The sequence below is a fragment of the Falco biarmicus genome, chromosome 9 (genome assembly GCF_023638135.1).
Source record: "Falco biarmicus isolate bFalBia1 chromosome 9, bFalBia1.pri, whole genome shotgun sequence".
Classification (NCBI taxonomy): domain Eukaryota; kingdom Metazoa; phylum Chordata; class Aves; order Falconiformes; family Falconidae; genus Falco; species Falco biarmicus.
In genome coordinates this window covers 13836057-13852816 of record NC_079296.1, presented here as the reverse complement: position 1 = coordinate 13852816, position 16760 = coordinate 13836057, and the positions used below count along the sequence as shown (strand labels likewise).

Here is a 16760-nt window from a genome sequence, read left to right as displayed (position 1 = left end):
TAATGACACCTACCTTCCAAGGAGAGGCTGTCTTAGAATCAGTTTCATCCTGTTTGAAAATGTGAAGAAACAGCTTTAAATAGGAAGCAAAATCTAGAACTATCAGAATATACTAAAAAACTTTGAAAGTTCTCCATGCTCAATCCTTAACAGAGTAAATCAATTTTTACAAGTATATGCATCATTTTGGGTTATCCTGCTCTGCATTGATTTGTAATGTGGGGTAAGACACTCCAGAAATAAAGGGATCGAAGAGAAGATAATCTTTTTATATCTATTCAAAGTCATTATTGAGTTTCTTCAATGAACTACAGTTATGGCTGAACTTCTACTTGTACATCCCAAACCTGTTACAATTGCCACACTATTCCAGAAATTTAACACTTACCCTGGGCATCATACCATAGACTTCCTACAAAGGAAAAAGAAAATAACAAGTTGTTTCTGTTTATCCTAACAGAAAGCAATTTTTTTACTGTTTTTGAGAAAGTGAAGATAGCAGGAGATTTGTTTCCATCCTTCTACAAATTGGTTACCAGTATGTCATTAAGCCAAACAGTGCTTGCACAATCTGAATGCATAGCAGAAATGGGAGTCTGACCACTCAGCCATATATTGCAACACATCATCTTAGAGCTCAGAAAATAAAAAAGCTGCTTCAGTACTCTGTTGGGACCAGACAAAACTATTTACAGAAACAGCACAAGTATGTGAAAAGCTGGCCAAAAATATGGGTATGTCACTAAAAAACCAACCAACCAGAAGTAACCCAGAAAACCCACAAAACCCCTCCACTGTATAGCTGAGCTCTATTTTATTTCTCTTTCACCCTATTCTTCCTCACCATTTTTCCTGCAAAGAAATAAAGGCTGAAATTTCAAACTTATAGGAAATGCATGGATTCTCTATGACTTGTAATATTAAAGACCTTCCATTCCTAAAAAAAGAAAAAAGCCCTAGATGCTGCAATTTGCTACAGCACTATTTTAAAAGAAACAGTTCAAAGTATACCCCTTGTGATGGCCACAGTACATAACAGGCACTAAGTATCTCCAGTTAGAATATCAGCATCATCAGACCAGAGAGAAAAAATGAACAGCTAGAATCTTGCAATGACATGCAAAGCGGAAGGCAACAGACAAAAGAAAGGAAGAAAGTCTTTTGCTTCTCAAGAGAATTAGACTAAGTCAGCATAAAAGTGGACCTGTTGCTGTACTGCTTGCACTTCATCTGCCATCAACCCTTCTGACTCCAGGTCATTGGCAACCTTGTTTATGTCCTTCAGGCGTGACTCGTTAGCTTTTAAATCCTGCACAGAACAGTAAAACGTAACAGAATTAACATTCACACAATCAAAACATGTGGAACAAGCTAGCACACCAGGGGTGTCAAGAAGTACATGGTTTGTAAACGGCAGGAATTCAGTAGACTTGACCTTTACAGTTACCGGTGAACACACAATGCATGAAAGTCTACGCCAAGAAACCCCAGCTGCCAGCGCCAAGCATCAATGCATTAAAGAAATGCACTATCAAAGTCTGCCATACAGAAAGTTAATTAACAATCAGGAATGGAATACATTTTAGAACTGTCAGGTATACAACATTACCAACTCGAAGATCAAAAACTATCATCCATACTACTGCACGAATTAGCTAAAAGGCCAACTTAATAAGCAGTATTACTATGACACTTAAATGCTTCCAGCCAAACAGATTGACAAGAGAGCTTTCTACAGAGCAGAAAGGCAACCTGCTTCAAAACTTAGTTGAGAGCCTGCATTTAAATTTTAATAGGTGCCACATTTTAATTTCAACCATTAGCTTATTTTAAAAGAACCCAAATCCAGTAACTGCTACTATCTTCTCACCTACAATACTAGGTTGGCTCAAATTGTTAGCCAACTTTCAAGCTGTGAACAAGATAACAGCCAAAGAATGGTCAAATCACTGTCTTTTCCAATGTATGAGGTCAGGCATCTTTGCAGTTCAGTGCTCTGTATTTTACAAAAGTGGATAGAATAAAAATATCTGTCCAAGCAATTCTTTCACACCTCATGCAAAATAAAAAAAACCAACTAATTAACTACTATTGCAAGCATTGGGAGGAAAAACCCCCAAAACTGAAAGCCTACCAGCATTCTGAAGCAGAGAATTATTTTTTTTGTGTCTTGGGAAAAACTGCAGATGGAAACTAAAATGCATCTTTCCTTTCAACATAAAGGAAGAGGAATAGCTTAACTAAAGGTTATGATTTACACACAATGAAATTACTCCAAAGCTTGGCAGATTCTGTATTTGAATGTGTTGAAAAAGAGTTTCAGTTCTCTAGCAGCTGGGAAGCATGTAACAACCCAGAGGCTGTAATAAAACTGAAGACTCTGAATGTGGGATTGTCTCTATCCTCACAGAACAAAATTAAAAAAAAAAAGGCATAAATACCTCTTTATTTCCAATCAAAGCTATGTTTCCTTCTCAACTATGCTCAGCTATGAAAAATTACCATGGAGATATGACCAGAAAATCCTGAAGGGAAAGGCCAAAACTAACAAGACATGCAGCATTAAACACACCTTCTGAAAATCATCAAATTTCTTCTGTAGCACCTCCACCTGCTCCAGATCAGCACCCACTTCCTCATTTGTGAGTGCAGCTTCCTTTTCATTGATCCACTGTTGAAGCTCATTAGCTTCACGGAAAAGCATAAATTTTTTGCAGCTTTTTTCTAGCATGCCTTTACGTTTTTCTCCCAACTCAAGAAGAGAGTGATACCTGGAACAAGCAGAAAAGGAAAGCAGGGGACAGTCAGATTATTAGCAGACTCACAGTAATTTACCAAGTCCTGGTATCACCAAAGACATGGGAAACACCTGCAGCCTACACATGTTCTTCTATAGAATGACCTACTTGTACGTAATTAGGTAAATGTAAACTGTAAATGTTTCTCCTCTACATGGATATGCACACCAAGATGAGATCTCCCACATGCAACAGTTCACTAGGCAAAAGCAAACCCAAATCACAGCTTAGGCCAGGGTAGGTTCTTAACCTACAGTAGCACTGCAGTGCAGGAATGACTCCGTAGGGTCTTTCTTTCCAAGAGGTATTTTCCTATAGTACATCAAGTTTGCCATCAGATTATTAAAATCCACTAGGCTCTCAGCTCTTGGACATAAATTTCTCACCTAGCCATTATTCAGTGCAAAATCTGCTGAATGTTTAAAAAAGGTGGTATTTCTTTGATAACACAACTATATTCAACTGGGAAATCCATGAAACTCACTTCACATACACTGGTCTTATATCTGTGGAATTCCCAACATCAGTGAAATTGTTCCTCATTTACATTAGAGTAAGTGTGAAGTCAAACCTCTAAAACGTTTACATTGGCTTGACCAGGCAAATAAACCTCGAAGGACTAGCCATTTATTTAAAACCACAAGAAAACCAGTGTCTCCCATCTGATTCCTGGTAACCAATAGACACAGACAATCCTACAAGACCTTACCCAAGTCGCTGCTGAAAAAAGCTAACAAGTTTTACAGTCATTGATACTGAATTACAGATCTCTTTAGCAAGGCATAGTGCCTGTTTCTAAAGAATCTGCATTTAGAAAGTCACACCCTTAATGCTCATTCTTACTGTTACCCTATTTTAAATCTTCTGGAAGATGAGATATTCTAGTTGCATCTGGATGGTTTTTTTAGATCCTGAATCAGATTGCACATTGGTCTACTAGAGATCAACAGCAGCAGCTGACTCTCATTACTGAGTCATGAAGACATCCATTTTGATTTATTAAATAAAAAAATATAAGACACTGCTGAGATACCTGCAGGGGCCTCAAACAGTTGAAGGGCAGCCTTACAATGTTTTCATTTCCCACCTTGGAGCACACAGGCAAACACTGAGCAATTACACCTCCCAGCTTGAAGAGTTCAACACTGTAGTGTTTTCCTAACCAATAACTCAGAGATGATGAAGTCTGTTGAAGAAAATCCTTGATACCCTGCGCTGTGATGTCTACGTATCAAACTGATAAACCACTCTAAGTCTGTCCACGGAAGCAGAGACTTTGCGGTTTCCTGTCTATCCCGGTTTAGACTGAACAGAAAGGGACCAAGAATCTTTCTATATGGTTTGAATAGAAACGTTCTACTCTTGACTTGAGAAAAACCATTTTGAAGCCTGCCCCAACTGCAGATGTTTGCCTCAGCATACAATTTTAGGTATTAAATACTTGTGAAGCTCACAGAGGATGATCTGGGGCCAAATTCCTTTAGAAGCAGACCTTACCTCAAAGCTGCTTTGCAACACTTCAGAGATTAACATAGTACTTTCACTTTTGATTCTCAAGAAATATATTCTCTATGAAAAGACAGTCAGGCACAGCCAACGAACACTATTGCTTTGGATCTCCCACAACTTTCCAAACCATAATGCAAACATGGTACTTTTTCCATGAGACACAAACCCATGTTTGAAAATTAAGTTAATGTTATAATAAAACCAATCATCCTATATAAATGAACTAATGCTTTTTGACTACCCAGCACAAATGTTACTTAGTATAACTACGATAACTCCACCCTACCCAAAATTTAAGACATTCATATGAGATGTAATACTTGGTATATATATTTTATATGTATTTATATAAATAAACTAGTATTTCTATCTGCACCTCAGAAAATGCAAGATATTCTTTTTAAAGGAAACAGCCTGGATATCCCTAAGGCCTCTATAGTAAGCAAAACCAGCATAATGGAAAACAACATCATCAACCAATTCAGCAGCGCAGAGGTGACCAACAAGATAAGCAGCTGGCTGGATGACTGGCTATAAAGAACACATGAAACACATACCACAACACTCATCTAAACTAAAATAATTCACATTGCAGCAATTGCTTCCTTCATGTCTCTTTGAGCAGCTTTCCCAAAGAAAGAAAGAAACAAAGGGAGAATGAACAGTGACAGTATGGAGACAGCATGGTTTTTAGAAAGGGCTAATCCTACTCACAGTTCTTCGACCTGTTTCATACGCAGAGATACACTGCCGACTTCCTTAGTTATGAGAGTCCTGCACAGACAGAGGGAGCACAGCAAATGCATGCAAAAAATTAGTCAGATTAACAAAAATAATGAAAGCAGCAGCTCCGTCCATGGCTTGTCTGCAGTAGGAGATGATTAAGAGCTCACATTTAAATGGAGAAAATTAGGTGTAATTCAGAAGCAAACAAAGCAAATCAGACCAGGAGTACAATTCACATAAGGAAACCTCAGCAGTACAGTTGAACTCTCTCTATAGGGTCTGCTCATTTCCTGTCACTGTGCCATGTGATTGTGAATTAAAGGGTGATCCCCTCTCCTTGGCTCTAAAACAAGGCACCCCTGTTCTAGTTCTTCAATGCAGCATGCAAACCCACAGAGAAAGTTACGCATTATTAAAATCCTGAACAATGTATCACAATTTTCCAGCATAATTTCTTCTCACCTGTACAAATTTTTTGTGTGTGTGTGTGTGTGGTTTGTTTTTGGGTTTGTGTTGTTGAGTTTTGGTTGGATTTATTTTTTTAATTCTACAGCTAAAGCTAGTAATTACTGTATGGCACTGTAATAACTGGTGACTCCGAACAACTGAGTGGGAAGAAATTCTCATGTAGAATGACAGCGTAGCTGTGCAGACAGATGGGAGTATGCATAAAACTTTCAGCTTTGGCTTCCAAGTGGCTTGATAAGATGAGCCAGTAGCTCATGGCTATCACCCACAACCCCTGCCTGAACTAATCTACAATTACCATGTGCTTTAGGAAGTCATTACCAAGCAGCCATGCAGTTTGCTCTATTTACAATGGCACGTTCCTCTTTTAAGAGGGCAGGGGCGGGGCATGTTTTAGCCCCCATAATGGCACCACATTACAGGGGGGGGGGGGGGGAGAAAAGAGTCATGAGCTACCACCAAAGTAGTCACAGCTCCTAAGGAGGTCACCTCCAGAGGCAGCCCTATATAGGGAGCGTACTGTACTTTATGTAACCAAATTTAAGAAAGCTTTTTAAAACAGATCACACATTAAGAAGTGACAACTACAAATACAAGAGCTCCTTAAGACAGATATAACTCACAAACAAGTTAAAGTTGTTAGGTACAACAACAAAAGGAACACATAAAATGCTGAAGTCAGACAGCAAGTTGAGCTCTATGTCATGAGTTTTACAGTTAAAAAATGGGAAAAGCAACAAGAAAATCTAGAGTAAGAATAAAACAACTGATTATGGTGCCCTTGGTAAAGAAGCCCCTTGTTTTGCTCCAATTAACTACTCTCTAGTGTAAGAGGCATCAACCTAAACCTCTGGCATACGTGAGGCAAAGGCCACACCAATAAATGCCGGATGGGTGTCATCTCATCAGTTAGATCTTACTGGTTGTCAATTTGCTCCTGTCGCAATGCTATGCTGCCTTGCTCTTCCAGGAGATTCTCTCGGGACGCAGACTGGGCAGGATCTAGTTTTTTCACGTAGGCAGCTGGTACAAATCCCTGACGGTCATTAACTTCAACCTTCCACCAGTCCTGGAAAGAAAAAAAAACATTGTGAGGGAAGCACCGAGCATAAACTATCCTGAGCAACTGAAAGCTGCAAATTAGTCTTCAATTAACACAAAAAAGCCCAGTGATGCTCACAAAAGTTTGCTCTTTTTATGGAGATCATTTCAGTCTGGAAGACACCTCAGTCTATATTTCCATGTCTCCCCTTGTGTTTGGTCAAAAATTCCTCAACAGCGGGGAAGTAAGTTGTCTCACAGACACATGCCCTATAGTGTATGTTGTTCATCTGACTTAGGGAAGTTGGCAGCTATAGTGGAATCATAAGAATAAACTGAAGAGGTATGCTAAAGCACTGAATGGGAACATGAACTAAATGTGCAAAGTCTTTAACTTCCTTAAATGCTCTTACTAAAAAAACCCCACCACAACACACAGACACACACGAAGAAAAACCCACCAAAAAAGCAACAAACCGCCCCCCCCCATGCTCTGCAAACACACACCACCAAGTCAGCCAAGCAGCTCAGCAAACCAGAAGGCAAGAACATACCTTGTTGGTGCTGTTGAGTAAGGTGAGGATATCTCCTTTTTTCATAGTCACCTCCCGGGGACTCTTCTCTTGATAATCATAGAGTGCCAGAACAAGCTCTTTTCCAGTTTCATCATCTGTGGGAGCAACTTGTTGCTAACGAAGAAGGAGCACAAGAAAAATTAGTTGTTCCATGTTTATTACAATCAATGTAGTTGTCTTTAAAAATACTTCACCCTTAGTTAATAAAGCTACTGTAGTGTCTTAAAATTGTTCTTTTAAACTTTTCAACAAGTTGAAAAAACAAGATAGATTGTTGAAAAAAACGCAGATAGACTTAGTTTAGGTGCTGCCTGGGCTCAAACCTTGAAACCCAGCATATTATACTGTTTTATTCCAAAGCAACACAGCTTTCTGTCAGGATTACAAAACCAGACCACTAAATTTTTTGAGAAAACCAAGTACGGTCTGAAATAAGTTCTCAAAAACAACAACTGTTATTAAGCTTTGTCTTTACCTTTTGCTGACCCAAGAATTTCAGTGGCATGACTAGCATCTTTCCTTACCCTGCATGACTGGGCCTGTTCCCTTAATGCCTGGATACTACTGCCGTAAGCAGAAAGATCAGACATCAAAGCTTCATGTTTCTTCAGAAGAGCCTGAAAGCGAAGATAAAAACAACATGTACACCTAGCCATTTTACAAATATTACTGTGCTCAAAACATACACTTTGGCTCCATACACAGGGAATGTGGGTTTTTTCACAGCTGCCAGTCTTGTGACTCTCATGAGAATAACCACTTCTATTTATTCACAGGCAAGATAGTGATCCAAATGCTTCTGGTGCTTTTCCTCTGCCTTATCTCAGGAACATTCTTTTGTTCCAACCAGGAATACCACATATCACTCTGGAAACAGCGTTAAGTTTGAAAGTATGCCTTTAAACTGCACTCCATTTTGATGAAACGTCAGTCAGCAGTGTCTGGGATGTGTTTGACCACAGAATGATACTAGTAAAATAACTCTAGACAAAATATTACTTCCAGACCAAGGAACTACTGAAAACCAGACTCATATTGAAATGCAACATCATATGAGGAATTTGCTGATATTTGTCTCATTACACTTTGCCAAAAAAAACCCACCCCCCCAAACAAACAAAAACAACACTGTAAAAGAGTGAATACAAATGTGAAGTTTCTTGCAATTGGTTTAATATACTGGACAGCAAAATTAATTTCATGTGCAACAATAACTAAGACAGGGGAAAAACTGTCTTCTTTTGGCTGAGAGCCAAAATTCAGTTTGATGCAAGAATCTTCTGCCCTTTTTGTTAAGTGTCCTGAAATTTGCAGAGCTCCTTATTTTTTTACCACTGGACAAACCCTTGCTGTGTTTATGGAAAACTGATTCAAATAAAAGTCTCAAATACCTCAGCAGAGTCTTCATCTTTTCCATAGTCTGTACTGCCTACAATGGGCTCCTTTTCCCTCATCCAGGATTCTGCCTCATTAGCATCAGCAAAATACTGCTGAGCTTGCAGGGAATCCTCTAGGTCTTGCCGACGCTGAGATGCTTTAGCTTTCAGAGAGTCCCACTTTTGGTTTAGCTCATTCAATTTGATTTTCACATCCTCAGCTGCAAAATGTCCTAGGTAACAGGAGGAGAGGGAACTGAAGGACTTAAGGAGACATAAATAATACACACTAAAAAATTACTTGTATTTATTGAAAGTCAGACATTAGACCTGTTTAAACCTATGTAGCCTATTCTGACCAGAATAATGAAAGCACAGCTCAGTTTGTCCTTTTGCCTCAGACTGGAAAACTCTGTACTCGTCAGTCAAACTGTACTAGGAATAATTGAATCATTAAGAACAAAACAAGCCACATCATAACATTTCTTGTCAATCATGAAGCAGGAAAGGTCATCTCTTTCCAGTGGCAGAGTTTTTACCAGCAGGCTAATATTATTTCAGACCTGCATTCTGAATGCTGGAATAGGGGAAACTTTTTTTAGCATTCTTGTGTTAAGAACGCCCAGTCAGAAATGCCTACTTATTTAAAAGCAGGAATGACTCTTACTGGTTTTGCAGAGGATTGCCTCTCACATCATGATTAGGTATCTCCAATGCAAGCCTTCAATAGATTTAAAAATGGAGACTAAATATCATAGGCACAAAGTTGCTGAATACAGGGCTCGTATGTGTTTGTCAAGAGCAGATGGAGATCTGTGAAAATCATGACAAGTTCCCATCAAGGAATCTATTTTTATTTTTAGGTGAAAGAATGACCGGAAGTTCATCCAGCTAGCAGGCTTGTGTCTATTGCCTTGACAAAACCAGGCAGTGATTCTTAATTGTACAGGGCTGGAGAACAAGCTCCAGCACAAAGATTTGAATTTCTGAAAGAGGAAGAATTAAAAAATACTGAGACATACCCTCTTCCACCATAGCATTTCCCTTCTGCGTGACTGCTTTAATGCGGGGCTCATGGCCTGCAATTTCTGCCTGCAAAGCCTGGTGCTTCTTTAGCAGATTCTGGACACCAATTAAGTCTTTGCCTGAAAGACACAAAACAGTTAATCAGTGAATTCGGAGCCATTAGACCAAACAAAAATTTCAAGGCACCTGCATCCAGTGCTAGGCAAACTTACAAAGTACTATCGCAATAGAGCACTATGAAAAACTACACTACCCACTGGAATTGTAGAAGCAAAGTAACAGTTAGAGAACCATGGGTGATGGCAAATATGTAACTCCAAACACCATTAGTTACAATAAGCACATGTTCCATAAAAACGCAAGTTATAACAGAACAATTCTAACACCTAAATCCTGGAGTTATCGGGATAAACCAACCTCGGTTTGTTGAAGCTGCAATAGGTTCCTTTTCCCTTATCCAGGTCTCTTCATCCTCAATGTCACGGAAAAGCTGCTGCAGGCGAAGAGAATCTGCAAGTTTCTGCTTGCGAGCTACCATAGGATCCTTTAGAGCTTCATAACGAGCTACTAAAGCTTCTTGTTTCTTCTTGATATTGTCAGCATCAAAGTGCCCAGCATCTTGGAACTGGCGTGCCTGAATGGTAATGCCATCTATACGATCCTAAAATAAATTCAGCGACAGCATTACATCAGAATTTCTGTAAGATGGCTGCAGTGACTGAAAACATCTTCAGGTCTCAGCTAGTAAGTTATATTGTATGAGAAGAGAACCTCAGCTACACACTGCCAGAGCAATCATTTGGTAACAGTTATATCCTGGATAATATACAACACATTATGTAAATGTAATTTGGTTTAATCTGTCAATTTCATAAAATAAACAAAAGATTCTTGAAATTACATTAACTTTACAGATGTGCTACTCTACACAAACAATTCTTAAATTATTAACAACTGAGAATTCCAGCTGTGGGAACCCAGATCTTGTTATCTTTTTGCTGTAGATTTAATTCCCTTAAAGATCATTTGCAAACAAAAGAACCATTTGCTGTAAAGTTCTATATTTAAAAACTGATCTGTTCTCCCTCCCCTCCCATTTCTTTGAGCTACATGAAAACAAACTGCGTAAGAATAAGCTGTTTGCAAATGGAGACTCTAAGGGGCAATCATTTCCTACGCAAAGCACGGTGCATCTTTTTAAGTTGGCATTCACAGCACAACACAATGTTGTAGTGTCATACAGGTCAGCAGGGATTATTTTACTTTTTCAAAATGCTTACTTTTCTCAAAGTCATGAAGATACTGCTCTTAGGGACGTACCACGTACACTTCAGTTCAAGATTATTTCTGATAAATAAACTGTAAAGCCCAAAGCTACAAAAATTATGGAAATACAGACCTGCAAAAGTCTCGGGAGCAAATATTGTTGAGAGAACAGATCTGAAAGTGTAGGAAAAAAACCTATTTCCCTTACCTGATGAGCAGCAACATCTGCCTCTAGCAGGGCATGCTTCTTCTGAAGATTCTGAACACTAGTAAGATCTTTTCCATAATCATCAGAAGCCAAGTGTCCCTCTACTTCATACAGCCACAGCTCAATGTCTTCCACATTGCGATTAAACTGCTGCTGTTGATTGGCTTCACGCAGTTTTATACCTGACCGAGACAGAGTGGCAAGAGGAAAAGATGACATAAGATTTCCACATAATTTAACTCGCTTCCTGTCTTCTCCCAGCTACACTCTCTAGAAAAGTAATTGCCTGTATACTTCTGAACAAGTTGTACCTTTGAGCTCAGTGGCCTCCAGAAGTTTTTTCCATAAGCTGATGACTTCATTCATGCGAGCTGCCACTTCATCAGATGCATAGTGTTTGACATCAATCAACTTCTGGCCAGCTTTCTCCAGTGCATCAATACGACTCTGATTAGCAGAAAGCTCTGCTTCAAAAGCCTGATGTTTCTGAACTTTACCTTGCAAGTTTGATGGGTCCTACCAGTGAGGAAAGAAAAAGAACCTTTCAATCCAAAATTAGTACCTATAGGTCTCCGAAGAATTTTTAAAATCAGACTACGTTAATATACATGCCAAGATGACACTACAGGATTTAGTGCCAAAAATACACCTTAAATCAGAACACTTAACCTATTTAATAAGCGTGGTTACAGTATGATGGGAAAATCCCCCTTGGGGTCAAGAAGAAATTACAATTCCTCCTGTTGCAATTAATACGGCCTACTATCAGCAACATTTTGACTGACGGTGCTTTGTATCATTAGACTGATTACATTAAGCCTGGTATTGCCTTAAAATTACCCTAACATTTGTCTGTGTTTACCTTGTATGCCTCATCTGTTGCAGTTTTCATTTTTTCATTAATCCAACTCTTTAGCTCATCAGAGTCTCGGAAAAATTGCTGCAGATGGAAAGAATCTGCCAGCTGAGTACGGCGGTACATAGCTCTTTCATGAAGGGCATTTCGGCGGCTCAGCAGCTGGGGAAAAAAAAAAGTAAAGTTTTTTAAATTTTTCAAGTTTCTTAAGAGCCACCACTGTATCTGTACTTCTGGGAGAGCTCCACTGCCTTTCCCTGTATTGCAGACATACCATTTAAAGTAATGAAGCAGAACATGATTTAAAGTCTACAGTCCAAACCTATTCTAGATACTTACAGCGTCTCTGCGTGTAGCAACATCATCCATGGCATAATGGTTATTCTGAATCAATTTAGTAGCAAACTCATCTAATGCCTAAAGAGAAAACAGGTTTCCATTTACTTGGTGTAATAGAAATTGCTTGTGCAAGTTTACTTGGTAGATTAATTCTCAAAAGTTTATCACAGTAGAACTAACAGAAAGCCATTATTAAGATAGCTATCATTACACCCTCTTTTATCTGTACCATCACCTTACACGTGGAAGAGTGCAGATTTTTGACAATCTTCATCCACACGTGTGCTGGCATGATATGGGTTACTCAACTCTCTGAGGCACCAGTCAAGCCCTGTCCTATCTCTCCCACTGTTTTCTACATCCCACGTAATAGTGCATTGTTCTGCAGAGCAAACCCCATCCTCCTCTGTCATCCTCTGGCAGTGTTTCCTCCCCAGTCAACAAATTCACTTGTTTTATTTCTTGTTCTGTTTAGTGGTCCCCTAATGTAAATATCTTACTGTGATTTTCTCCTCTTGGGCACTTAGTGATTTCTCAAAGTCTTCATGCTTCTTTAGAAGAGCCTCCACACTATCCAAAGAATCACCAAGGTCTTCATTCAGCAGAAATGCCTGAAGTAAGGAAACAAACACATTTATGTTTCCATGCTCAGCTGCTCTACTGCAACTCAAGCATGGCCAGTGATGTTCCTTACCACATGATATTATTGAAAAGTAAAGGATGATGTATTGGCATGGTGTTGCATGTATGCCTCTAACAGCCACAGGTTCTGAATAATTCTTTTTAGCTTCTTATTGAAACAGCATTTTACAAGAGTTAACACACATAAAAGCAATCTGAGGCCAACTTGTCACAACTAATAGTTTCAGCATTAGATGAAAACAGACATTGTAGCAACTCTGACAGTCAGATAAGTAACTCTGCACAGCACTACGCTCACTAGTGCATGTTTAGTGGCAGTTACTGCCACTAGTAAATATCAGTTGTTTAAGTCTACAGAAGTCTAGCCAGAAATGAAAATCAACCGTATCTGGAGAGTTCCAAGATAGGCACTCACTTCTTGTTTGCTCATCCAGTTGTCAACTTGTTCAGTATCTCTGTAGAAAAGCTGCAAGTCCATGCACTGTTCGTACTGCTGTCTGCGAAGCTCCCATAGTTCTAGCAAGGCAGATCTTTCATCTGAGAGGATGGTCAGCTAACGGATTGAGAAGAGGAATATAAAATAATTTAATTTAGCAGTCCGGTTCATTTCCATCTCAATGTAAAATCAAGTGACTCTAAAAAAGGGGTTCACAGTGGACTGAAAACTACCTCCTGTGTGAAGAATCACTGTCCTGTTACTGACATCATCATCCTCATAGAGGACAAGTCTTTACCCAGCTTATCAAGCTTGAGTAGTGGCTACAACCTTCTGACTTCAGTCAGAAACATCTCCTTTTCCAATTTAAATCTGCACAGAGATATTTAATGGACAGCCACTCTTTTTGACTGCAGACCTATTTGTAAGAGAAGCTCTTCAGGAAACCATCCTGCTCTCTCAACCTCTGAAATCTCTTTGGCCCACTCTCACTTGCGGCATTTGAACTGTCTGATTGACCAATGTTTCAATATGCAGACTTCATGAGAGGCCCCATTCGTTTGAAAAACAAAATTCAGAAATACCAATTATTTGCTGACACTTCTGACAGCATACCTAAACCAAGATAAACAGATAACCCATTTTTCTTTTGGGGGAAAGATATACTAAGAGTTCCCAATAGACAGTACCAATAGTCCTAATAGTTCCTACTAATAGATAAGCAGAAGCTGGCAATCTGAGACTGAAAAGCACACATTACTTAAATACATGAAGGAAGCCCTGTAACCTAGAGGAGTGATACTTTGCAGCTTATGATCTTAATAAGAAATGAACTTTTAAATTAAGGGACACAGAAGAAAGGGATAAAATTCCTCTAGGAGCTCTTGCTTACCTTTTCTTTAACTTCATCAGAAGCATAGTGCCCAGCAGCAAGCAAAGCCTGGCCAGACTCATCAGCAGATTTGAAGCTATCTTCATGGGCATCAATTTCTCCCTATGAAAGGGGATGTGAATAAGCTGTTACCAAAATTTATCTTAGAATAGCGTCAGAATACGAAAACTGCTATTGAAAGTAACACAGAAACAACAGTCTGCACACCTGAATGATAAAACATTCAGCTACCTTTAAATACATTTGAATTTATCTAATGAAAACTAGAATAAAATGTATTAGCTTACAGCGTCGATAAGGCAAGTATAAATATGTAAGTTAAAAGTTGAAACTGAATGTTGGTTTTAAGCTTTCTGCTTAAAGCAATTCCTCAAGATGGAGAGCTAGAACAGTCATTAGTTCAACTGACTGCTATCAGGTCTAATTATTTTTTTATAAAATATTATCATAAGCATTTTTAAATACTTATACCTAGTATTGTATTATATCCAGTATATCTATAGTATATCTGCTAATAAGAAACAAAGTAAAAATACTAAATCAGGACATCCATCTAATACTGCGTTAGTCGCATGATCAAAGGATTCTAGTGGTACAACATCAGCAGTTGTGACTCAACAGACTGTGTAAGACATACAAATCAGTTGTTGAGGGCTGCGGACTGGATTTGGCTGTATAACTTTTATACCTTATGTTCTTGATGTCTATCTAGAAGAGCTTCTGCTCCAGCCACATCATTGGCAAGTTCATCAGCATTTATCAGAGCCTTCATCTCAGTCACCCAGCTGGTGAGGTCTCGGAAGTCCGCAAGAAAGCGCTGTAGTCTTAGGAAAGCATAAGAAAAAACGTTTGGAAATAATTTGTTTGCATAGTTTCTCCATCTTTACCCCAAAGAAAGGGTTACAAACATAAAGCTGTTCCTCAGATAGAAAAAACCCAAGACAATATCAAAATGCAATCAGAATATTAAATAACTAAATGTGCTCTCAATCAAAAAAAGAAGCCTTTTAAAGTCAGGAAAATGCTAGGTTCAAAATCAATTGCTCAAAGACATATTTTGTATATAACTTACATTGAAAGTAAAAGGAATATTCCTAACTACAAGCCTGTATGTTGAAGACAACAGAAATCAAAAGATAGTTCTCCGAGTGTTTCAAGAGGGTCCATGGGACTGCTTCTGTCACAACTGTAACACTGTGTGTCTGTCGGGGATTACTGACAGAAAGTTTCAACTGCACATGCCTCGGCCTTAGAACTGCAAGCAAACAAATTCTGATTCCTTCCAGTATGCCTTTACAGTTACTGCCTTTGGCATGTACTTAGCACTCATCAGCAAAAGCAATCAGTTTCTACTTCCCTTTTATATTTGCTGTTAACTGATCTGAAGAGATTATGACAAGGAAAGCAAAGGAAAAATTATTAATGGTGTGGGTCTCCACCACCATAAATCTTGCAGCAGGGGAGGGAACAAACAGCAAAAAACCAAAATCAGAAACGATGTAAACTAACCACCACATTAGGGTAAGGGTTTTTTTAGTATGCTGCTCAACAGTGATCTAGCAGATGATGTTTCATAGACAACCAGGCTAGGACAGGAACAAGACTGGACAAAGACAAATCCCACAGCAACAAAGCAGCTATTACAGAAATGGGTACTTCATTTAGTCTAGGACAACACATCTAATAACATACCATACTTTAGCCTTCACAGAGAATCATGAACACCCCACAGTGAACAGATTTTTAATACGAGTATTTAAAAAAACCACCAAAATTAAAATATAGTCAGATAATGTACTTCAAAATGCAGGTATCAACTCAGATTGGGAAAAAAGTAAATACCCTAAAAACATCAAGGCATCTGCTTCCATAACTGATCCACATCCAGAGAATGAACAGAAACAGTAAGTATTTATTTATCATATATGTATTTCTTTTACTACAAGAAGTTATTGCAAAATATAACTTGGTGGACAAGACTGCTTTTGAAAACATCAGAATCATCCAAAAATTTCAGAAACTGCATCCCTTCCTCCTCCTCCCAAGAGTCCTCTGTCAAATCTGAATAAGGAAGAAAGGTCATTTCAGCATGACAGTATTCCTACCTGTAGGAGTCATTAAGGCGAGCATGCCTCTCTGCTGCCAGAGTTCGGATCTGTTCCCAGTTGGCAATCAGCTCCTCCCGTTTCACTTGAATTTGAGAAGCATTTATTGGGTGAGACTGCTGCAAACGGTCAGCTTCTGCACAAAGGGCCTTAACCTAAACCCAGTCATAAACAGTGAGTAGTAAGCTTCTAGCCTTTTACAAGCAGGTTACCACATTTAAATTGGAGGTAAAATGCATCTCATATGGGTACCTTATCTTCAAGAGCTGCAAGATCTCTTTCCAGGCCTTCATGCTTACGTAGTAGCGCCTGCACGCTGGCTAAGTCTCTGCCAAAATCATCTGAGGCCATCAACTGCCCTTTCTCCTTAATCCAGCTGATTGTTTCATCCACATCCCTTCAAAACAAAGCACAAATTGAAAGCAGTCTATCTTGTATGGAAAAAGGAAGAAAAGAGCATGTTTTCCTGTATGTATGCCAGACATACTGGCATGTAT

General features: G+C 38.9%; 1 protein-coding gene across 7 annotated transcripts in view; it reads right to left on the bottom strand.

The window, feature by feature from the left end:
- The window catches only part of SPTAN1 (spectrin alpha, non-erythrocytic 1), a 53508-nt gene that overhangs the window by 21752 nt on the left and 14996 nt on the right, over nt 1-16760 (bottom strand). For 5 of the 7 annotated variants that reach the window (XM_056353047.1, XM_056353046.1, XM_056353043.1 and 2 more), the window contains exons 7-27: nt 16516-16660; nt 16264-16418; nt 14847-14982; nt 14159-14260; nt 13246-13383; nt 12689-12799; nt 12189-12266; nt 11856-12011; nt 11305-11509; nt 10994-11175; nt 9937-10180; nt 9516-9638; nt 8509-8726; nt 7642-7734; nt 7097-7231; nt 6422-6570; nt 5022-5081; nt 2573-2771; nt 1205-1309; nt 389-412; nt 14-49 (exon numbers count right to left, since the gene is read on the bottom strand). In XM_056353047.1, the coding sequence (XP_056209022.1) occupies nt 14-49; nt 389-412; nt 1205-1309; nt 2573-2771; nt 5022-5081; nt 6422-6570; nt 7097-7231; nt 7642-7734; nt 8509-8726; nt 9516-9638; nt 9937-10180; nt 10994-11175; nt 11305-11509; nt 11856-12011; nt 12189-12266; nt 12689-12799; nt 13246-13383; nt 14159-14260; nt 14847-14982; nt 16264-16418; nt 16516-16660 (2794 nt within the window). The remainder of the gene's footprint in view (nt 1-13; nt 50-388; nt 413-1204; nt 1310-2572; nt 2772-5021; nt 5082-6421; nt 6571-7096; nt 7232-7641; nt 7735-8508; nt 8727-9515; nt 9639-9936; nt 10181-10993; nt 11176-11304; nt 11510-11855; nt 12012-12188; nt 12267-12688; nt 12800-13245; nt 13384-14158; nt 14261-14846; nt 14983-16263; nt 16419-16515; nt 16661-16760) is intronic. The other 2 variants (XM_056353049.1, XM_056353050.1) reach the window with 1 other exon arrangement.